A 25,511-nucleotide genomic window follows, 5' to 3' on the forward strand; every position below is an offset into this window, starting at 1 on the left:
TGGTGGAAACCAAATGGAAGCTGACGTTTTTTCAATGTAGTAAGTCTGACTTTAAATAAAATATTTAAAAATCAATTACAGTTTGTTTTCTGACCTCTTTTCTCAATCCCTCTCATGAAAATCAATTTCAATCATCTAAACAACAAAAACTAAAACATACAAATAAGAAATGTGGAAGAGAAGATAAGAAACGGAATTAAAGTTGCCAATTAAAATAGTACAGTCCATTCAATTATAAGCTCTTCAGACTTCAGAATAGTATGTCAGGATTGTCAGTGAAAATAGAAAAATCGGTAGTGGCTTTTTAAAAATAAACATGATATTGCTACTAAAGTATCTTCCTAAAAGTAATATGATTAGATAATCTAAACCAAAGTTTGTTTCCCTATTGTTAAGCATCACAAAGGAAGAAATTGTTGACAAAGGTGCTTACAATTGTATTCCTGCACCTCATTAACCTGCGAACATAGTAGGTGTAGTGTGTGTGTGTTAGTTACTCAGTCGGTGACAACTCTTTGTGATCCCATGGTCTGCAGCCCACCAGGCTCCTCCATCCATGGAATTCTCCATGCAAGAATACTGGAGTGGGCAGCTAGTCCTTCAGTAGGTACTCAATATACATTTACTGGCTGAATAGTCCCACCACATGTGAAAAGGCACTTCTCAAAAAGCATAGATGATGGGGGAGTGGCAGTTATGGTCAAATAGAGTTCTTAAAAATTGAAATGACATTAAAATCATGGCTTGTCATGGCCTTTACTATGCTCTGAGTAAACTCCTAAATTTGATTGTCAAAGTTTTTTATTAAATACCTATTAATCATAGATTAATTATTCTGGAAAAACATGGTCTACACATCTATGAAAAACTTGGTATTTCTGTATCTTCCAATCTTTTCATGAAAGATACAGGTAAACAATTAATTGGCATATATTCCCTTCTGATATAAATTATAAGATGGAAGAGATACATATGTATTTCAAATCTCAAAGTAGGATTATCAAAAACTATAATAGAGGGGGGATTATAATAGCAGAGGGGATTATCCTTTCCCCTCTGCTTTGGGGAAAGGAAATTTTAGGGTGAGAAAATTTCAGAGTGAGAAAAACTGAGATGAGAAGTGAAGTTGCTTAGTCGTGTGAGACTCTGCGATTCCATGGGCTGTACAGCTTAGCAGGTGCCTCCGTCCATGGAATTTTCCAGGCAGGAGGTCTGGAGTGGGTTAGCTCATTCAAATTATTCATTTTACCAATCAAGAAACTCGCTCAAATGAACTACCTTATATTGGCAATTAAATACATTAGCAATGAAATTTCTTTATTGCTAATGTCAAAGATTCATCCTGAGCAACGAAATTTCTTTAGTGCTCATGTCAAAGATTTATCCTGAGCAACTATCTGACTAATATGAACAGTATCTTACTAATTTCCTTACATAATTATCTTGAATTGAAAAAAATATTCCTGACAAGAATTATATGTAATATACAGTCTCTTAATTTAAAATTCTATATTCTTATTGTGTTGCAAAAAGGAGTAGCTCATTTAGATTTGAAAGGAAAAATAATTTCTTTCATATACTGAAAAGTTATTTAAAAAAAAAATCACTGTGGGTCAAGTGAAAAACAAGAATGAAGATTAAATAGGGCCTAAGAAATAACATCTACTCCATATACTGAGACAGCTAACAAACTTCAGGATTAGAACTTTCAAGTGGTCAAGCTGGGAATAAATATGAATTTTATTAATGGAACATATATGGTATCATGGATCAGGTCACCAGTGTTAAAACTATGATTTCTTTCTAAAACAAAGTTCTGAGATTCAGACTATAGATGCCATTTTCCCAGGGACGCCACCTCAGTCCTCAAGAGAGCGGGTCTGCCCAAAAGGTATCTTAGTAAACTGGCTCCCCACTTGCCTTATTCACTCACCAGCATCCATTAGCCAATTCCATGCTTTATCTTCAATAGATAAGATACTGCTTCTTCTTGCCATGGTGCCATGAAAAGGATCCAGGAGGTTCCCTTAAACAACATTTCCTGAGTGACTGGGGCAGCACCAAGAGTAAAGGATATGCCAGGTCAGCCACTTGTCCTTCCCAGCAATATTAGCAGCAGCAGCAGCAGCAGAAGCTGGAGCAGACCATTTAGACCCGACTCCTTGCAGGATGCTAGCCAAAGCATTCTTGTTTACTCTACACCTAGACAGAGTTTGCCCGTATGTTTGCGCCTTCCCCACAGAGTGTCAAAACAGGTGTTTTCCTGTGATCGTGCTTAAAATCTGCTCCCCAAACAAGGTGATAAATATACTTTTACTATGAAATTCCACATTTTTAATTCTATGGAAAACACAGTTTTAAAGATTTACTTTATCACAAAGAAGACTTGATGAATCTTTGTTCAATTTTTGTTTACTTTTCCCACTCCTAAGAAGCAGGTACTTTGCCCTAACATCTCCTGTTAATGAAAAAAAGGATGTTACCATATGAAATGAATGTCATCATGCAACTTTGGTCATTTCTTTCATAATACTCTATTTGCCTTTCTGGCATAAAATTACATTTTACAAACGCTTATGTTTTCATAATCTTTACAACACTCCCGACAGATGGGGAAATATCAGGACTCATGAACTTTATTTTACAGAAGAAGCAATGTCTTCTCTGCTTCTCTCTTTCATTCCCATTTTTATGTTATTGATGAGTTGCTTTTCCTCCCAGTGGCACTCAACTTAACGAGTGGCTAGAATATGTCTGGACATAGAAGGTAAATCACTAACAAAACATTTACTTTATTTAACTAATTTATCCAGAGCTCAAATCTCACAGATAAAAAAAAAAAATTAAGATTTTAAAAAATCTAAATAGTCTAACAAAGGGTAAGTGAAAAACACATTACTATTATTCTCCTAATAAGTAAATGTTATTTACTTATTAGAAAATAATTATAAACACTGACACATTTATTCTCTGCATAGTAAATAACAATAATTCTCATTAGCAAAACTGAAACCCTACATACACAGATTCTGATGTGTGAAACCTGTATGAAACCCTACATACACAGATACATACATGTTGCTCATGTATCAATACTTCACATGTTCACCTAAACACCAAAGTAAAAATCAGAACAGTAATTAACACATACCACATACCCAAGAAGTGCCAGGCACTCATTACTTTACATGTGTTATTCCATTTAATCTTCGCAGCAACAAAATCAGATATTATTACTGCCCCATTTTGCAAATGAGAAAACTGAGGCTCAGTCAAGTTATGTCACATGTTTAAGGTCACAGGGCTCAAAAATGATCACTGAATCCAGGTTATACATAGTTCCAGGCCAGGAGCTCTTAAACATGTTGTGAAAACTGCAGGATCAGTTCTGGTTTACAAAGTTTAGGTAAACAGATCATATGTATATGGTACTTATTGTGTGCCCTAGAATTTCGTAAGTCCTCTACTTCTTCAAGATTCAAAACAACTCAATAAGGTAAATATGTTCCTATTTAGGGGGGTAAGAATGTTAAGGACATTGCCAAAGGTCATAGGAATTGTAAACAGCAAATGTAAACTCTGGATTCAGGGAATGTAGTTCCTGAAGTGGTTTTGTGCCTACGCCTACCCTCTATTGCCTCCTGAAAGCTGATTACATGTTAGATTCTTAAATAAAGGAGATAAGAAACGTCAGCTCTGGCCAGAACCCTGGTGGGAGAAGGATCATCTACCCCTGCTCCTTTTCAAAAACATAGGTATGAAGTACATAATGTCATACACCCTGGTGACTCAGATGGTAAAGAATCTGCCTGCAATGGAGGAGACCCAGGTTCGATCCCTGGGTTGGGAAGATCCCCTGGAGAAGAGAATGGCTACCCAATCCAGTATTCTTGACTGGAGAATTCCATGGACAGAGGAGCCTGGCAGGCTACAGCCCACAGGGTCACAAAGAGTTGGATACGACTGAGCAACTAACAAGTAGATAAGCTTACACAATACACAATTCTATCATTTTTCTTAATGATGCTTACTAATTTAAGGAATTTACAAGTGTTTTATTCTCAGATTTTAAAAAGGACAAACTCAGTTTCATACTTTATTCCAATGTATCATATCTTCAGAGGCAGTAACAGAGTAGTAACATTATTATCCTCATAGTGTCAGTCATTCTTTTTGGGGGGATTACCACTGCTGAGAGTCATATTTATTTTTATTCCCATCTTTGGCAAATAAATGTGATCATGTGTAGGGCCAAGACAATAACTGTGAGCTCAGAGAAAGCTTCAGAAATCCAAGGTTCATCCCTTGAGACACCGGCTGCAACCAACCTTAGACCAGGATACTTCCTTGAATATTCAGCAGCTGAAATGACCTTCTTTAAATTAGCTCTTAAAGACACAAAGCCATCTGGGGAATGTCAGACAGCTCAAATCAAGCATCTAGGGAGCCATGTGTAAGTCTGAGAAACCAATAAGAATACTGAGACCAAGCAATTAATTTGGCAGCAAGTCTAACTCTCTGGACAAATTTTGGCCAACTTTAGCTTTTTATGGCTTTAACCTGATATAAATTACCATAAGAATCCATGAAAACTTCAGAGAAAAAATATACTTATGGTAAAGGTATCTACCCTGTGTCAGAATTTAGCCACCAGCTGTAAGCAATGCAGCCATTTGGTGGCATTTAGCAGGAAGAAATTTACATACCCACGTGGCACAGCCTGGGGTGATGCATTAGAGCCTACTTTCCAATTATTTTTACAATCAAAAGTTTCCACAGAAGGAAGATGACAATTCTTTACCATATTTCTAGACAACTACCTTCTCTGCAGAAATCCTTAGGAATTGGAAGTATAGACTGTGTCCACATAAGCTTGATTTTTCTCTTTGCTGACAACAAGATTTAAACTTATCTCAATGTCCAATGTTAACACTGAATTAAAACAAGTTATTCAAGATTTTTAGAAACAGATTCTGCAATTTTTTTGGGTGGGAAAAAATAAAATAATTCCATGGGCTTTTACATAGACAGAACATAACAAATGATTTTATGACTTTGGCACTACTGAGTGACAGACTAGGAAGATCATGACTCATTGATGCAGTCATCTGTATTTCATATGAATATACATAAATATATTTTATATATGTATATAGTCATTCTGAATCTTTGTCTTATCTATTGAAGTTACAGTTCTTACTTCTTGCTGTCAGTGATTGCAATTAAAAATTTAGAAATATGATTCTGAGGTGTCAGACAATAAATATATGTTTGTGGATGACTAAATTAATAGCTTCTTACTCATCAACTCCTACTAGGTCGACTCTTTTATTTAATTCTGTGAACTTGGCTTTATCTGCAAAGAAATATATTAATAAGCACCAACTCTAGCCCGTACACAGATCAAAACAGGAAAAGCTGCAGTGAGCTTCCCAGCTTCTTCTGGAAATTAAACAACGTACCAACTGTAATCAATCCTTAACTAACACAAGTCAGCTAGATATGTACTGGTGACCTAAAAGTGAAAAGCTTTAATTGCGCATTACAAATTTCTGAGTCATTTTGTCCTCACAACTTTTTAAGCTTGAAATAAACCTAAATGCTGGCTAAAGAAAATCCCCAAGTATAACTTAGTGTTTCCAAACCAGGAAAAGGAAGGACTTTCAGTGTTTGAGATAAGGTTTGTTTTCTGTAGTTGGGAAAATAAACATTTCCTACGAAATTATGCCTGGGAGGCTGGGTGTGTGTGTATATGGAAAGAGTGTCTGTCTGCATGTGGGTAAGGTTAGAAAGGGGGAGAAAGCGAGAGAGGGAGAAAGACAGAGAACTTTTAGTAGTATTTGGTGTTCGTGCAAACTGGTTATTCTGGGCTGGAATCAGACTTTATCTCAGGAAGTGTGTGTACCTGAGTCATGAAAGCATTGCAACTTATCATAAAATCAACAGGAAATGCTTACCTGACTACATATCATATTTCTATAAATGAAGTGATATAGAATATGTCTCACGTGGTTACCTAAAATAACAGTAGTCTTGGGTCTCTAAAGTTACATTAGTTAGATAACCTTTTAAAATTTGATATCTTTATTTCAATATACATAAGCCACTTTCTGCATTTATATTTTTTCTAAATAGATGAATACACAAATTTTGTCCTGATGCTGTGATTATGTAACCTTAGAGATATCTACTTTCTTGAAAACTACTTTTTATGTAATTTACTGTTTACTGTAGTTACTGAGGGACGACCAACAGAAGTACAGTTTTATATGTCAAGTAAGGATACATATGTAACCTAGCATATGACATTTTAAGCATCAAGGCATCAATAAGAGCTTCTACTACAATGATGCATCTTCCCATGTTGGTTAGTTGGAAATGTGTCATACAAGCCTGTGTTTCAATATCTGGATATCGGATTAAAAGTAGAAAGACAAAATGCCACTTCCAGGTCTGTGTCTACCAGTTCATCTAATCCTTATTACACACCTTGGAGGCAGATATATTATATTACCCTTTGACAGATGAGAACATTCAGAGAGATTGGAAAACGTGTCCAGCAAAACCTGTTCCCTAACAGAAATGAAGGATTAATAGGATTCTACCAACACACATACCACTTGTGATGTTAACTTTCTTGTTTTCTGTTATAGGGACTGTTACACATATATACTTCATCTGATATATAGAGTTAAATTTATATTTTTGAGAATTTATAGAAACAGTTCTTAAAGTATTTGGAGATTGTTAACTCTTCTGTTGTCAGATACGTAAACAATAAGTGAAAATCATTTCAAACCGAGTAGCACACTTATTTTAAGACATCCAGAATGTTTTTGTTTTACCTAACACTTGAAAACAGTAGAATGTTTGCCTGTTTTAAAAGAAATCTGTTTTCTTTATGCACTTGAACATTAATATGTGACTTAAGCCAGGTCAGTTTGGCCAAGGAGTAAATATCGCTCTTTTAATTCAACATCATTTCTTTTATTTCTCTGAATCCGTAACAGAAAAATGTCTCCATTTTATTTTTGTTTGCTATTGACATAAACATTATATGTTGTAACTAAATTTGACCAGTATTATTCCTTTTTTTGAAAGTCCAGTTCTGCCCTGTAATGAACTCCTGTCTGTCTGTTAGCACTGGTACTTCCAGTTCCCCCTTCCTGTTTAAAATACTTTTTCCCCCATTCCCCACCTTTTTTTCCTTCCAGAAATGACTAATCTTCCTGTTATTCTTCTCTGTCAATTTTCCCCCTGGTATTCTTTTTGTGCTGCATAACATTTACTTTTCACCAACTCCTTTTAGAAGTTTACTACTGTATCCTTGACGTTAGCCTTCCGGTTTTCAACAGATTCAAACAGTCAATATTTATGGATGAGTACACTTCTGGGTCAACTTTCATGCTATTTAGATTAAGCAATTTCCTCAAGTCAAAAATACAGCTATTGTTTCCACTGACATAACATAAATATCAATTCTTATCTTCAAAGTTAAATTCAGCTTAATCCTCAGTTACCAGATACCACAATTAAAGGGTTTAGTTTTTTGCCTCTCAAATTTCCTGATAAGGTGCTAGCAAAGCAAACCTAATACTACTGCTTTTAAACATCTCTTGCCTCTCAGCACTTCTCTGCAACATTATACATCATAAAACATGTTAGCACAGACTTATAAGCCAACTGTAAAATTTCTCTATCTTCCTGATTTTCAATTGCAAAAAAGTATTTTCAATGATATTCCAGGAATCTGCCTTTTACTCAAATTTCAATTAATCATAAAGCTATTTCATACTATCCGAACATGAATAAAAGAGTTTCTATTCCAGAGAAAATATCTGAGAAGACTTTGGAATTACAATGGTTATTTAAATAATACCCAAAATTTACAACATTAACAGCACATGTCTAGCAAAACAATATAAATTATAACCTCAGATTTGCAGAATACATTTTTCTGGTGAATTTAACATGATATTGTATTTGCTATCTCCTAAACACAAATCCAGTAGATGTTGGCAATTTGATCTCTGGTTCCTCTGCCTTTTCTAAAACCAGCTTGAACAACTGGAAGTTCAAGGTTCAAGTATTGCTGAAGCCTGGCTTGGAGAATTTTGAGCATTACTTTACTAGCGTGTGCTGCTGCTGCTGCTAAGTCGCGTCAGTCGTGCCCGACTCTGTGCGACCCCATAGATGGCAGCCCACCAGGCTCCCCCGTCCCTGGGATTCTCCAGGCAAGAACACTGGAGTGGGTTGCCATTTCCTTCTCCAATGTAAGAAGGTGAAAAGTGAAAGTGAAGTTGCTCAGTCGTGTCCGACTCTTAGCAACCCCATGGACCGAGGCCCACCAGGCTCCTCTGTCCATGGGATTCTCCAGGCAAGAGTGCTGGAGTGGGGTGCCATTGCCTTCTCCTACTAGCGTGTGAGATGAGTGCAATTGTGCCCTCAAGAGATGGGAATACCAGACCACCTGACCTGCCTCTTGAGAAACCTATATGCAGGTCAGGAAGCAACAGTTAGAACTGGACATGGAACAACAGACTGGTTCCAAATAGGAAAAGGAGTCTGTCAAGGCTGTATATTGTCACCCTGATTATTTAACTTCTCTGCAGAGTACATCATGAGAAACGCTGGACTGGAAGAAGCACAAGCTGGAATCAAGATTGCTGGGAGAAATATCAATAACCTCAGATATGCAGAGGATACCACCCTTATGGCAGAAAGTGAAGAGCTACTAAAAAGCCTCTTGATGAAAGTGAAAGAGGAGAGTGAAAAAGCTGGCTTAAAGCTCAACATTCAGAAAACTAAGATACGGCATCTGGTCCCATCACTTCATGGGAAATAGATGGGGAAACAGTGGAAACAGTGTCAGGCTTATGTTGAGGGGCTCCAAAATCACTGCAGATGGCGACTGCAGCCATGAAATTAAAAGACTCTTCCTCCTTGGAAGGAAAAGTTATGACCAATCTAGACAGCATATTCAAAAGTAGAGACATTACTGTGCCAACAAAGGTCCGTCTAGTCAAGGCTATGATTTTTCCAGTGGTCATGTATGGATGTGAGAGTGGACTGTGAAGAAAGCTGAGTGCTGAAGAATTGATGCTTTTGAACTGTGGTGTTGGAGAAGACTCTTGAGAGTCCCTTGGGCTGCAAGGAGATCCAACCAGTCCATCCTAAAGGAGATCAGTCCTGGGTGTTCATTGGAAGGACTGATACTGAAGCTGTAACTCCAATCCTTTGGCCACCTTATGCGAAGAGTTGACTCATTGGAAAAGACTCTGATGTTGGGAGGGATTAGGGGCAGGAGAAGAAGGCGACAACAGAGGATGAGATGGCTGGATGACATCACCGATTCGATGGACATGAGTTTGGGTGAACTCTGGGAGTTGGTGATGGTTGGTGATGGACAGGGAGGCCTGGCGTGCTGCAATTCATGGGGTCGCAAAGAGTCAGACACGACTGAGTGACTGAACTGAACTGAACTGAACTGAAACACAAATCCTGTAGAGAAAGGAGGGTCTTACTAGTACCATTTACACGGGCTATTCATACAAGATGTTCACAAACATTTAGATATATGTTTTCTAAAATCCAAAACACCTTAAAAAAAAATCCTGACAAAACATATTTTAATTATAGGAGATAAAGACATCCATAAAATGTCACCCTCGGTTCCTGAATACAGAAGTCAAACTAAGTTCAAATACTTGCTTATGTTAAGACAGCACAGGATCTTAAGCATTAATTTTTGTCTTTTGTCTTATGGAGGTCTCATTATTCCCTCTTCTTACCTTTCCAAATAATAAAAATAAAAACTTCCTCTTTTGTCACATAGAGTGCCCAATATGCAGATACTTAATTTTTCTTTGGGTCAGCAGTAACAACTTTCAAATCTCTTTACTGTTTTTATTTCAGAGACTAGGGCCAGGGTCTCTAAAATCAACTAAAAATATTGTTTGTTAAAAATGTGTAATACAGGACACCAAATATGAGAGTAAGCAAAAACAGATTCATAGACACATTTGTTTTTTTTTAATCACATCATATTATGAATAGGAAACAAACCCAAACTATATATTCTGTGAAAAAGCTGGGCCAATGTCTACATTCTAAGTCTAGCCTAACCAGGTGCTTACCAAAAAAAAAAGGATGAGCAACAAATAACTTTTGAGAGAACAGACTCAATCAGATAGCAGTATATTTACAGTAAACAGAAAGGAAAGGGAACTTTCCATGAGAAGTAATGTTATCAAAATGCATTCATCCAAAAAAAAAAAAATCAAAGAACTTCCATAAGGGAAATTTTGTAAAAATGTGTTAGAATACTTTGACTATAACTATATTTCACTTTATTATTAGAAGTTAATGTCTGATTCTGAATATTGGTAAATAAAAAATCATGCATTTCTCCATCTTTTGCTGCTGCTGCTATTAAGCCACTTCAGTTGTGTCTGACTCTGTGTGACCCCACAGATGGCAGCCCACCAGGCTCCTCCATCCCTGGGATTCTCCAGGCAAGAACACTGGAGTGGGTTGCCATTTCCTTCTCCAATGCATGCATGCATGCTAAGTCACTTCAGTCGTGTCCGACTCCATTCGACCCTATGGACAGCAGCCCACCAGCTCCTCTGTCCACAGGATTCTCTAGGCAAGAATACTGGAGTGGGTTGCCATTTCTTTCTCCATCATCTTTTGCTATAAATTGTATTATGGAACTGCCAACTAGATACTATGGCAAAGCCCTTCATAGAAAAATTTCAGGTAATAAATGCAGCAAGAATAATATAATTAAAAGTCACTGCTTTACAATCCCTAACAAAATCATGGTGCTATGAAAAAGCTCAGCAGTGGAGTGAAACCACTGGATCTAGATCTGATGGAGAACTTTATAGGAACTGGCCCAAGTTTACCTGAACTTACTGATAGATTTTAACATCATTAAAAGTGGAGAGAAATGAATTTATTCCCTCCTGATGGGATGCAACTGGAAGTACACAGCACCAGGTGGGAAATATTCTTACCAAATAATAAGCAGTAGCATTAAAATCAAATTCAATTCTAGTTTTAATTTCTAGTCTACAGAAAATAAGGGTGATGGGAGAACAAGCTAAATGATACTATTGGGAAGCAATTAGCTAAATTCAGAATCTCAAATATTCTCTAGGACAATGACCTGATTTTTCTCAACAAATAAAGCATGAAGGGGAAAAGGAGCAGGAATTATCATAGATGAAAAGAATCTTGAAAGACATAAAATCTAGATAGGTATTTTTTAGATGGTCATCTGAGCGATCTATTTGTAAAAAGATGTGTTGTGATAATTGGGAAAATGTTGAATGTAAACTGGGAATTAAGTGATACAATGAAATTATTATCAATATTGATAGATTCGTAAATGTTATATTTAAAACAAGTTATTAATACATAAAGTTCCTACATACATATAAGTAAACTGATAAGAATGTCTGAGATTTGTTTTAAAAGATATCAGGGGAACATAAAAAAAGACGCCAGGGACAAAAGGTACCTGGAAGGTAATAAATTAAACAAAAATGTTCACATGGATGCATGCATACAAAATACTGATTGATATATACACAGGAGGTGTTACAATATTTCTCTAATTCTGTATATGCTTAAATATCACTATACAAATTTTTTGTTTTTGTGTTTCTCTAATTTTTTAGATTTTTATTTTTTTAATTGGAGGATATTACCATAGTAATTTCTTAAAGCTTCCCAAAGAAGGGAAAGAAAATGAAAACAAAGTATTGCCTATAAGAATAACCAAACCTTCTTCTGTATTTCTGATTCAGAAATAGAACAAAAGCAAAACATGGTTGACAAGCTAGGTGCTGCTTCTTAAAACTTGACCTGACTGACCTAACTCAATTCATTTATATTTGGGAACATAAAAATCTGTATGTAACAGGGAAGTAAATGACCTTTCCTACTTCAGGAAAATGTATATATGAAAATAAATTATAAACTTAATTTGCATCCCTGGGGTCACAAAGAGTCAGACACGACTGAGCGACTTTCACTTTCAAACAAATATAGATATCATTATAAAATGCTTTCTTGTTCACCTTCATGTCACATGGGTATACTAGCATCTCTTCAACCAAGTAATAAGGTCTTTAGGAGCAAAGTCTCGTATTCCTTCAACCAACAACCATTCAGACATTCTTTTCGATGGAGTCTATTACGTAACAAGTATTTCACTAAGTGACAAAAACACAAAGGTGGTAGGTCACATGTCATGCACTGAAATCCAGAGAGGGAGGAAGATGCATGTAATTAGAATTCATGTGCCGAAGACAGTGATGGAGAAATGAACTGGGTGCATTACAGAAATAAGAAGGCAGGACAATAGCATGACCAGGGCAGGTTTGAGGAGAAGCTTCTTAGAAAGAGGTCATGTATAAACTGAATCTAAGTATGAAGAAAGTTTGCAAAACTCATACAAGAAGAAAAAAGCACTGAGAAGAAAAACAGAAAAAAAAAAGAGAAGACATTGGGTTGGGACAGCAAAAAAGGAAGGCTTTAACCATAGAGCACGAAGGCTAATACTCATGGTTAGAGGCACTGAGTCTTGATCAATGACCCACTGAACTAAGCAAAATATTAAGTACTTAGTAAAGAATCAATAAATACCTATTAATTAAAGTACAGAGAGGTAAACAGTAATGCTACTTGTGTGTTCATTGTACATCAAGCATTTTGCTATTAGACTGAGAAAAGTATATTTCTTATTCAACATCATATCCATCCCAAGGCAGGTACCATTATTATCCCTCTCCTACAGATAAGGACACCAGGACACAGAAAGCATAAGTAATTTGCTCAGTTACTTCACTGGCAAGTGGGATAGAAAGAAAGTATCTGGAAAGAAATAAAACAGCAGAGAAAGAAGATATCTGGAAAGAAAATTCTACACGGCTATTCCACATGGTCCAACAATTGTTCAAAAAAGAAGAGATAATTCTATAACCAGTGGGTGCTGCTAAGTGTTTAATAAGTGGCTTTCTGAGGAGGGAGTTGTAGCATTTGCCAATTTCCACAGTGTAAATCCTCCCACCATGGCCAAGTCTAGGCTGCCAATATGACGTCACTTAACCTGGAGTTAGGAAGAGGTCTTAAGTAAGCCAACTCCACCATACCACTCCCTGCAGCCTTCAACAAGCTATGCAGGGAGAGAGCTGAATCAACAGGCTATTCATTTGATCAGAAGATAACAAGTAAATCAAAGAAAAGGTGCCACTGCTATCTCTTGTTATTCACAGACTCTGTACATAAGCAACATTCAATTTAGAGTTGAAATTAATGAGCTCCTAAGAGCTTCCCTGGTGGCTCAGACGGTAAAGCGTCTGCCTACAATGCGGGAGACCTGGGTTCAATCCCTGGGTCGGGAAGATCTCCTGGAGAAGAAAATGGCAACCTACTCCAGTATTCTTGCTTGGAAAATCCCATGGATGGAGGAACCTGGTAGGCTATAGTCCATGGGGTCACAAAGAGTCGGACATGACTGAGCGACTTCACACAAGGAGTATAATGAAATGTATGAAAAGCAATGAGAATGAACAAGTAATTCAAGGAAATATACATTTTATATGAATGACAGAGTTGACATTAAAAAAAGGATTCTTTCTATGTGATTAATGAACAGTGATTATTAAGTGATTCCCTGCTAAACTATTCTTCCCTCAGGGAGCACACAAGATGATTTATTTCTGACTAGAGAAGCATAAAAGTGAAAGCATGGTTTAGAGAAATTACTTGATTTTGGTCAGCAACAGTCATTACAACCAAAAAAAGAAGAGGGGGATTGTTTTTGCATACCATCTGCTTTACAAATTACCTATCGTATAAAAGGGGCAGAATGACACTGATCAGAAGAAAGGAGGAAAAAAAGCCAATTACTCACAGATCTAGATGTATCTTATCTATATTTAAAGAACATACAGATATATGTAGAAAAGGAGTTCCAATTATTAATATTAGTGTTATGTACACCATTGATTTGAAAATATTCCTTCAGGTTATCCATTTAACAACAGCACTGACCGAATAAGCACAGTTAGATCAATTTTGCATTTGTATATGAAGGGAGTTAGAATTATTAATATTAATATATTGATCCTTTCTCCTTATAAAGTTCCTTTATCACTTCACAAGTGTCCAATAAATAAATATATCTAGATAAATTACAAGTGAAATATAAAATCTATTTTTCACACAGAATATGAATACAATGCCAAAGAAAAGCAGCTGGTGATTGGCAAAGTAAAAAAGATAAATTCTACACTAATGTGTTACAAACATCTAGCAAACTTTAAGCAAGTATATACCTGTTTTTGGCACATGGTATGGACTGCAGCCTATCTATTAATGAACAGAATCCTGGCTTATACAGACTCTCTAGGAAAAAAAGGATGCAATTCATGAGCACTGTCTTACGTTACTTGAAAGAAAGTGAAAGTTGCTCAGTTGTGTCCAACTCTTTGCGACCCCGTGGACTACACAGTCCGTGAAATTTTCCAGGCCAGAACCCTGGAGTGGGTAGCATTTCCCTTCTCCAGGGGATCTTCCCAGTCCAGGAATCGAACCAGGGTCTCCTGCATTGCAGGCGGATTCTTGACCAACTGAGCTATCAGGGAAGCCTGGTGCTACTTAATACATATGCAAAACAAAAGCAAAGGATGCTTCTGAGCCTTGTTAGAGTCTATATACGTTGGTTTCTGATGTTATCATCTCAAAAGTAGGTCCCAGGCATCTTTTATTGGGTCAATTTAACTATTGATTTCTACTCATAATGCTTATCAATGGCAGAAAAGATGTCACTTTTTCAGTTCACCGCCTTAGGGAGAAAAATTCACAGAATAAATGATTATAAAAATGAAAAAAATCAATCAGCAATATTGTCACCTAGTACATAAAATAACTCCAACAACCAATTTGGCTACTTAACTAAATGGACCTTTTTTCAGCCCAGTTACTAGACTGGGATGAAGACTACAGGTGTGTATTTTTATCTTTGTGATATCAAGTTGAGAAGTGAAAATTCAAGTGATTTTGCTGTTCTAGATACAATGCTAGTTTTCATTTCTTTGAATGAAACAGGCCTGTCAAATAAGTGTCTATGTCAATTTTTAATGAAATGTGTGGTCTACTGCTTTACAGTAGAAACTAACACAACATCTTTTAATCTATGTATTCATACTTTAAAAAATTATTCTTATTTAACTGCTGATCTTTTCTAAAACTGCTACTAGTCATCATAGCGGATTTCTATAATCTGAAAGTTGGTTTAATACTGCACACAGAGCACTTTAGAAACAAAGAAACTTGAAAATAATTTTATTTTTTACTTTTACATGGCATGTTCTGTGCTACTATATTATGACTACATAAACCTACTTGAACTCTTACAAATGCGTATTTTATGAGATTAAAAGTTTTGTGATTAGAAACACACACACAGGGAGAAATGCCAATCTGAGCTAATTTCATAATTTAATCTCAAACCAATACAAAGACCTGGGATAAATAAATACCTGAATTTGGGGCTAACTTCATACCATCCTACAGATCAATTAATCATCCCACTGTATCAAGTTTGTTATCTTTGAGTCACTGGTTAGTGAAAAATTAGACTGAGGTATTTAATTTTGTACTTGATGAAAATGTGGAGTAAGTTCAAGTCGTATAAATCTCATTGCAGAATGCATATATGTGTAATCTTTGAGGTGTAGTGGCCTCTGTTACGTTTCATAGGACTCAAACTGTCCAACTGATTTAACAATGCAGAATAAAACTCAGGTCACTTTGAAATTGAGATTAATCTTTTTTGATTCATTTAAAAACTAGCTCCCCTTTTTGTACTGGGGTAGGAGAGAGGATATCTAAAATCTTCAGCTTCCAATGACTCACATATGCCAAAGATTTTCAAGGACATTCTTATTATGTATTTTTTAAATGATTTATTAACATTACTCTCCAAAAAAAATAATTTTTTCCCTCTTGGGAAGATACCACGCATTGCTCTCTGACCTGAGAATCAGAGCCGTAGATTCTGTTTCTACCTTTACTATTAAACTCAGCCTTGAAATTGAGCTTGGTTAGGTTTTCTGTGCCTTAGTTTCTTCACTTGTAAACAGTTTTCTATAAAAACTGCTTAAATTCCAACCAGAGTTTACCATGTGTGTTCATTCTCTCACCTTGTGGCAATGATCATGCTTAAATTTGATTCTCACCCTCTAAAAAAAATTGTAACTGGCAGTGATTGAACACAGTTTTGAGAGACGGACTTATTTTCCTCACAAAATGTATTGAAATCTGATTTTCCCATCTTATTTTCTAGCGGAAAAAATGTGTATTGTCTTGTGCCATTTTGTAATATGGCTTTCTCAGGAAAAAAAGACCACTTTCAATTGTAATATTTTCTCAGATCATTCACTATGGGTGTGAGGGCCATTATTCAGTATTGTGCTGATCCTATGTGATTTCTTAAAGGAGTTTATGAAAAATTTTAAAGATTATAAATGGAAAACATGAATGAAACACTCTAAAGTAGCAATCTACTTAAGAGTAGAAGTCTCACTTTTCAGTTGTAATGGGCAATAGTCATTTAGGATTGGTTAAGTTACATGTTTCTTATTCTCTCAACTCCTTAGTACTACAGCTAAATACTATTTAATTTATACAAATCTTACTTTATTGTTCTGTTACACTTCCTTTTTTATGAATCTGAAGATAACATGTGAATCAGGCAAATACACCAAAGATACAGTAATCTTTTTTCCTGGCTTCCAGTTTGTTGCCACCATTTTAGTCCTGCAGATGGTAAAGTACCTACTATGGGCAAGGATTTGCTGGGGAGGCCCAGCCATGTCTATTAAGTGCATTGCCTTCCTCCTTGGGAAGATCTTTTTATAAGTTTAAAGTAGACTAATTGTGAGAACAGGCAAGAAGTATTTGCGGGTTGCTTTAACAGTGGCAATCTTATTTTTCTGGCTTAAAATCTAAGAAGACTGTGAAATTATTCTGTAAGAAGGTAAACTTTAGTGCAGAGATTCGCCTCATACTTGATGGTGAAGTGTCTTTAAAATTTCTATATATAAGATACAAAATTGTTTTGTTGCTCTAATGCTTATTTTTCTGTATTTGTTTACACATTAAATTCCTGCAAAAAAAAAAAAAAAGCAACTATAGTCCAATAAAAATTAATTTTTTAAAAATGTGTGGTCTGATTTACAACTATAATGGTTATAATTAGTTTAACTGCTTTTTGCAAACCTTAAGTGGGGGGGCAAGAAAGGTTATGGGATGGATCAAGAGCTACTATTGTAGCTGGTATTCCGCATTTTGTTTCACTTCAAAGTCAATACAAGTAAAGTAGTATTTACTGGAAGCTTACCACGTACTGGGCCTATGGGCGAGCAATTGAGATTCTAATGACTAAGGCACAGCCTCTGCTTCCAAACAGCTTCCAGATAGAGGAATGGAAGTAAAAACTTAACTACAATGGTCTGTCTACACTAGGAGCACCACGGAGTTCTAATGTATCTTTTCTGAACTGTATTTTTATGCAGTAAAATCACCTAGTAAGTAATGTGTATGTGTAAGTAATGTATATGTTTTCATAGTTCTGAATTATGGTAATATTACCTGGTTTATTAGAATCATATCTAAAACCAGAATGGATAGACTTTAAGTTAGGGATTAAAAGATTATCCTATGATAATATGTCCAGATTAAAAAAAAATAATAAAACTCAAGGTAAAACAAACGATCACGAACTCTTCCAATTAGTTTAAAAGTAGATCCAACTGTGTGTTCTTTTGAAATTAACATGTTCCTGTGTGCTATACAAATAAGAAGACTTGAAAAACAGAAACACAGAGTTCCTGATTTAAAAACAAAGTTTCTTAAAATTTTGGTGATGAAAAATGGCAAACCAGGCTCAACAGAATGTCTCATGAGCATTTAATTACTTCTCAACTTGCAAGATTAGGAAATTAAACTAGCAGCACAATCATCAATAAACACAGTCAATGTAGTATGAGGGTGTTCTCTTTTGAGCACTGTATGAAGAGGCTCACTGATGAAGACAATAAGCATTGCTTATGCCACAGGGAGACACTCTACAGAGCCCATATCCCTTTAAGAGTATTACCTTCTCTGAAAGCACACTTTACAACAAAAAAGGCACACCGAATCTAAAATAATGGGTCAGCAGAACTTATTCTCCAAGAAGACAACATTTACAAATTGTGAAGCTCCTTGAAGAGGGCCAATAAGTCTCAAGAAATAATGTATCTTACTGTTCAAGTGGAGACTGTAGCATTTGTTACCAGCTACATAATTACTCCACTCTAACCCTTAATGAGCCTGAAGTACTAAATTTTTAATCCCTCCTGATGATCCTCTTCAAAGTGGATAAATGGAGGTTTCCCCTCAATCAAATACTTAATTGCTAGGACTCCTGGCATAGACACACAGTCTGGATCATTTCTGACTCACGAGAACTTCTCAGTTCTTTTTAAGATAGTTCCTGTCATACAGCTCCTAAAAGAATTGTTAGAGGAAGAAATAATGAGCAAGTGAACAAGTGGTAGGACCTAGGCATTTACACTTTGGGGAAGCTTGGACTCTCTGTTCTGCTTGGGTTGAAGATTCGTAACACCATAAAGTTTTCACACTTGGAAGACAAAACCTTTTGGTTTTCCCTAAAATTAAAGTGTAGAGAATTTTAAGAGCATCAGAGTCACATGATCTACGGACAATATCATGTGTCTTTGTTATTATTATTAGGTCTACAATAAAAACGACAGTTATTATAGTTGCAGTCTGGACCCTAGAATGTTTCCCCACACGAGAAACACCGACACTAATCAATGTTCTTCTCAGTATTCTCAGCAGAGTGAGAGAAAAAGGAAAAACAAACAGTGATGATATTGGTATCCTGGTAGTATTGCTTCTCCCCATGTAACCTCTGAAGAATAAATTAATACTGTTCTATCTACGTGTGATACTTTCCCAACAAATCACTCTTACTAACAGTGAGTTAATATTGTTACAAGATTAACTGTGTATTGTGCCACTGCTCTCACCAATTACCCTTCGCCTCTGAGACATGGGCTGTCCATACAACAATCCTTATCAGGAAGCCCAACCGGGTCCTCAAGTGCTGCCTGCCCAAGATAACATATAAAACGTGGCAGAAGTGCAAATAAAGGCCTGCTCAAGAGATTTACATCAACAGAACAGAAACAGTCTATTAGGGCACCAGAGCAATTTAACTGGATGAGTCCTGCCACAAATGAAGGGGGCCAGATTCCTTAGAGAAATAGTTTAAAAAGAGTTATATGTCACTATCCAACAAACGTCCTATTACATTAAAAAAAATTCTCTAATGAATTTGAAAGCACATAAAATCTGCTCACAATTATTAGTCATGGTTAGGAAGAAACATTGCTTTCAATTCACTGAACGCCACATGCCAAGGACATTCAAATCGCCATACATAGAGAGGTGATGAATGTAAGCGTCTCCTTCTTAAGGAGTTTGTCATCTTGTGGCAAAAAGAAACATGAAAAACTGAACTATAATATCAGGTATAATGTGATTTATTCTGTAATACATAAAATGGTCGGAAAATGTAGAGAAGAAAAGTTATTCATGAAGTATGTCTCATTTGATAATCACTGTATAATGAGGGCCTCTTATGAGTAAGAGAAATGAAAGAGAACTAATAACTCATCTGTCAATTGCAACCACAGGTTGGCTTCAGATGCAAAGGTTTAACTAAAAAAAAACATTCTATAAAAATCAATTGGCTATCTAGAATGTAAAATACAGGATATTGGGTATTTTATGATATTAAATTATATCTAATACATCCTTTTGTTAGTAAATTTTGGTATAAAGTTAGGTATCCCCCCCCTTTTTTTTTTGGAGAATCTACTATTAAACAACAAAACACTATAAACTTTTAATACTGGCAGTAATCAAGGCATCATGTTAGTCAAGAAAGCTATGCACCTTGATGGCAGTTAACAGCACCAACTCGACCTTAATTAATAGTAGTTATCAACCAAGTGTATCATAGGCTATTTTCATAAGATGAAGACAGCTTATTCCAGTTTTTGCTGTAACTAATTGACCAATCATATTTAAGGGTTCTGGCAATCTCAGGATCTTCATGAATATGATTAAACTCTAACCCCACTAGTGGCTCCTCAGTTTCCTAATCCAAAAAGCAAGTAGATTGCAGGACATCATTTCTAAAACTCTTCTAACTGCAATCCAAAGAATCTATGGATCACTGGAGTTCAATGTTGAAAGTGATAAAAAGAAATCCTGTCTAAATATCATGCAAAACCCTTGAACATTCCATGAAAAATCTTTTAAAATGTAAAGAGAAAACAAATCTTAAATTTAGGCAAGAAAAATGTCAGGTATTTTCAAGGAAAAACCTAGCACCTGAAGTTTTTATTCTTGAAATGTTTACAAAGTTTAATTGTAGTGGAGGCATGACTATTGAGTGATTTGCCCCTACAAGTGTTACTATAGTAAAAATCAAAGTGGAACCCTAGATGAGTCTCAATTTTCTTTCAAGTTACTACTTGAAAAATGCTAGAAACACTTCCAACACTACAAATAAAAATAAGGTTAGTAGGTTATTTTCCAAATTTTAAATATTAACCTGATACTGAAAAATCATAATAATCACAGGTACTTAACTAGCTAGAATCTGTGAATGACTGTGGTGTCTTTTTTTTTAATCTGTATTTTATTTCTGTTCTTCAAATTGACATAATAGCTACTCGTGGCTTAGAAATGAGATTTACAGGCTGTTCCTTCCAAATATCTATGTAGTAATGATAAACCCAGTGATTAGAATCCATCAAGTTCACATGAAGCACGGTCACTGGTACAAAAGTTGCTGCTGGACAATGCATCTTTTCAAACCACTGAGAATAAAATCTGTAAATCCACAAATGAATGATTTTCCACCAGTCAAGTCCTGTGCCTGCATGCTAAGTCACATCAGTCATGTCTAACTCTCTGAAATCCCATGGACTGTCGCCTGCCAATCCCTTTTGTCCATCAGATTCTCCAGGCAAAAATATTGGAGTGGGTGGCCATGCCCTCCTCCAGGGGGATCTTCCTGACCCAGGGATCGAACCCACATCTCTTATGTCTCCTGCATTGGCAGGTGGGTTCTTTATGATCAAGTCCTATTTTCACTCAAATGCAGTTTAGAACCACACAGTGGAAGACACTTGAAGCAACTGGGTAAACTTAAAACATTTCATCTTTAATTTTATGATGATGTAGTTTTATATGTGCTACTGGAAATTTATTTTTAAAAATAGTTTAAAAATACAATGACCAATAATCTGCCAAGGTGATGGAGTTAATGTGCATAAGGGTGTTAAATAATTTCCTACTGAAGTTCAAGACAACATTCATTAAATAATTAGAAATGTATGAAGCAGTATCCTTTTAAGGAGTTTTATTATAAGGTAAACACATTTTAGTGATTAAATCACTTTCAGAATGCTGGCAACTTCAGATTTCATTTTTCTTCCAATGGTGATCTGTTTTTCTCGAGAACAGTTACTAAGAAAAATATTTTTCAACTAGTCATAAGAATGACTTCCTTAGAAGTCCTTTACTTTGTACTATTAAACAGTCTGGAAAATTGCTTGCTTGCCTCATTCATGCTGTCAAAATATACTACAGGCTAAGGCTGACCATCAATTTTCCCTGCTTCCTAGAACAACACATACAGTTTATGCATGAAGTTCTAAACGGCATTTGGACTTTTAGGATCACTTTCATGTCTTGAAAGTTTATAAAACTATATCTACCAGGCTAGCCTATTCATTTGCTATGCCTAAGGACTGCCTCTAAAGTAAGAAAAGTTTCGTTCATTTAAATCCATGATCAATTAGAAATTCAAAGACAAGATATTAGAATTACTTCAAGATTATTATATTGGCAATTACTTGGAGATAATGAGATGAAACAGAATATGCAAAAATACAAAATTCTTAACAAAAATAAAATAATTATGAGGTCAACTAGGTCATCACTGAAACTCCACATTTGTTGATATATATTATAAGAAGCTTAAAAGTAGCATTCTTTTACCAACTATTTTATTGTAATAGAAGAGATACAACAAAATAGAAGATACATATCAAAACTGAAACTTGCTAGTCCTTTTTTTTTTTTTTAAGGGATAGAGGATGTTATTTAGAGAAAGAAAAAAAATTTTTGTATCCAAAAGCTAGCAGGGACATTAATGAAATAAAGTGACTCCACTCCATGTTCTAACCATGAATAAGACATTAAGTAGGTGAGGTTATTTCACTTTTTTAAAGTCAGGTTTTCAAATTTATTATTGTTGTTTATTTGCTGAGTTGTGTCCAACTCTTTAGACTGTAGCCTCCAGGCACCTCTGTCCATGTAATCTGCCAGGCAAGAATACTAGAGTGGGTTGCCATTTTCTCCTCCAGGGGATCTTCCCAAACCAGGTATCGAACTCAACATCTCCTCCTTGGTAGGTGGATTCTTCACCACTGAGCCACTGGGGAAGTCCTCTCTAATGAATGCTGCTGCTGCTGCTAAGTCGCTTCAGTTGTGTCTGACTCTGCATGACCCCATAGACGGCAGCCCACCAGGCTCCCCCATCCCTGGGATTCTCCAGGCAAGAACACTGGAGTGGGTTGCCATTTCCTTCTCCAATGCATGAAAGTGAAAAATAAAAGGGAAGTTGCTCACTCACGTCCGACTCTTCACGACCCCATGGACTGCAGCCTACCAGGCTCCTCTGTCCATGGGAGCTTCCAGGCAAGAGTACTGGAGTGGGTGGCCAGTGCCTTCTCCATCTCAAATGAATCCACAGTACTAAATCAGAAAGCAAAGTCAACTCTATATGCGGAGTCTGGAGTATGTAAAGACTTCCAGATGATTTTATTGTTGGAAGAAAAATATATCTTCTATATGGAGTCAGAAGTCGTGGCAAAAATACTAGACTCCCTGAACCTCCTAGCAGTATTAAAAGACTAGCTGTTAACCAGGAGCACAGAGCTTTTGAAAATATATATCTGGCCATGTCTCTTGTTTTAGAGATTCCAACTGAGTAGGTATAGATGGTGGGGCAAGTGGCAGAGGTAAGAAAAAATATATATACTTTCCAGGTCTTTTTTGCTTTGTGCAGAAAGCCTGGGAAAGTACTTAAGATGCTACCTGGCATACAGCAGGCATGCCATGTAAGCTTTTGGCTCATATGGAATTAAGTGGTTCCTGAGACTCGGGTTAGATCCCTGGGTCGGGAAGACCCCTGGAGAAGGAAATGGCAACCCACTCCAGGACTCTTGCCTGGAAAATCCCATGGACAGAGGAGCCTTGTAGGCTACAGTGCATGCGGTTGCAAAGAGTCAGACACGACTGAGCTACTTCACTCACTCACTCACTGTTAGCATGGTGGATCACGAAGCAAGGGAAAGGTTTGGGGCTAGCAGGTATTTGTAGCAAAATGGTCCAACTGGCACCATCTCTTACACACACTGCTTTCAGTGCTGAGGTTTCACATTTCTACTGTTAAAAGTTCCAAACTGGCAGGTCCTTTGAGGTCAGGGTTTTAATAGGCATTTCCAAAAAGCCAGTCGTAATTGTTTGCATTCCTTCATTTTTCAAAAATCATATGCTAGGCAAATAAACTAGAGGTGACAACAGGTTAGAGATCAAAAAGCCCTGGAAGGTATTAACATGGGGAGAAAGTGGTCCTCTTTCAATCATCCTGAAGCAAACAAATTTTGAAAAAGTAAACACATTTAAAATTTAAGGCTATAATGTGACTAGGAAGGATTAATATGGAATGCCTTTATTAACCTGAAATTACTATCATTATCAGTATTTCAGTATTTTTTCCAATCTAATATTTCTGTAAGAAATGATCTGCATGTGTCTGTGTGAGTGAGTCAGTCAGTGAATGCACAAGCGCCTCCTCTTGGACTGTTGACAGTATCTGTAGAAACTTGTCTGCTGGAAAGTGTTTCTTTAACTTTGGTTTGGCTCCTACCTTGGAGCTGATGGGAAATAACTTTTCCATGGACTAGAGCCAACTGAGCTGCTAAAACAAAAGGTAACATTCATTAGAGGACCATGGTACTATGATCTCATTCTGAAGGTTAATTTTTTTCACATTAAGTGTAGACTGTCTGAAGTTCAGAAAATTCAAACAATTAATGTCAAGGAAAATAAGTAAATGTCACCTCATTTTAAATGTATTGTTTACACGAACAAATAGTTTTTAGCTAAGAAACATGAAATAAACGAGTACATTAAAAAAACTCAGTTGATTCCCAGCTTACTCATTTAGCTTAATTTTCTCTCTGCAATATCCCCCAAATTTGAGCACCCACACACACATACACATTGCATTTGTTATTTCTACATATACCCAATAATACATGGTTTCAATATGAAACCATTCTTAGAAAGAAGTGATTCTTTCTCAATAAAATGTGAGCATCCAAGGGTGTTAGCTCCTTTGATTTTTAAACAAAATACAGGGGGAAAATCCCAGCACTTACATATCTGCTAACTCAATATAATTGACCACTTAATGCCAGGAATGACTTACTACACAAGTTTTGGCATCTTCTAAAAGCTGAAAACAAATTTTATGATCTCTACCCTCAGAGGTCCTCCTGTACTTTCTCTTAATTGTTTCACAACATGTTAAAAGCCTAAATAGGCAACTCAATTAAACAGGCCACAAGCATCTCTTTCAAACATATTTGATCCTCTTTTAACATCAAGTAATGCAATTAACTCATTGCCACATACCAAATCAATACACAGCATAAAGAATGGGCAATAATCAATAGCCTTAACAAGAAGGCAGTGGCATGGCTCAATAAATCAAACAGTAAATACACAACTCATATTCTGAAACCAAATATAACAAAATTTACACCAACTGCAAAGGAAAACCCAGAGCTAGTCACAGGAAACCACTAAGCTATACCAGTCCAGACAAGACAATAATATCAGGGAGCCGGGGTACTTCTCTCCATTTGCTGCAAAAAGTATATATCCTCATTTCTAACCAAAGTGGAAAGTCTCAAACTTGTGAATTAGGCCAGCACGTTTTAAATATCTTGAAGCAAAAGAGAACATTTTACTGGACTAGAATGGGATTCCTATCAATTCTGAGTAATATGAAACGGGGGAAAAAACAAGGATGTGATAAATGGAATATCTTGGATATAAATGCTGCTTTACACCTTTTAGGGGCTTCCCTGGTGGCTCAGAGGATAAAGAGTCTGCCTGCAATGCAGGATACCCGGGTTCGATCCTTGGGTTGGGAAGACCCCCTGGAGAAGGAAATGGCAACCCACTCCAGTATTCTTGTCTGGAGAATCCCATGGACAGAGGAGCCTGGTGGGATACAGTCCACTGGGTTGCAAAGAGTCGGACACGACTGA

The 25,511-nt window shown here is 36.4% G+C and overlaps 1 protein-coding gene across 45 annotated transcripts in view; it reads right to left on the reverse strand.

Moving 5' to 3' along the window:
- Positions 1 to 25,511, reverse strand: part of MBNL1 (muscleblind like splicing regulator 1) — a 222,460-nt gene that overhangs the window by 118,906 nt on the left and 78,043 nt on the right. For 3 of the 45 annotated variants that reach the window (XM_059887077.1, XM_059887008.1, XM_059886979.1), the window contains exon 2: positions 1,934 to 2,049. The exons of 41 other annotated variants lie outside the window; for them this stretch is intronic. In XM_059887077.1, coding sequence (XP_059743060.1) covers positions 1,934 to 1,939 — 6 coding nt within the window. In that variant the 5' untranslated portion in view covers positions 1,940 to 2,049. The remainder of the gene's footprint in view (positions 1 to 1,933; positions 2,050 to 25,511) is intronic. One more of the 45 variants, XM_059886980.1, reaches the window with a different exon arrangement.

Source organism: Bos taurus, chromosome 1 (genome assembly GCF_002263795.3).
Source record: "Bos taurus isolate L1 Dominette 01449 registration number 42190680 breed Hereford chromosome 1, ARS-UCD2.0, whole genome shotgun sequence".
Classification (NCBI taxonomy): Eukaryota; Metazoa; Chordata; class Mammalia; order Artiodactyla; family Bovidae; genus Bos; species Bos taurus.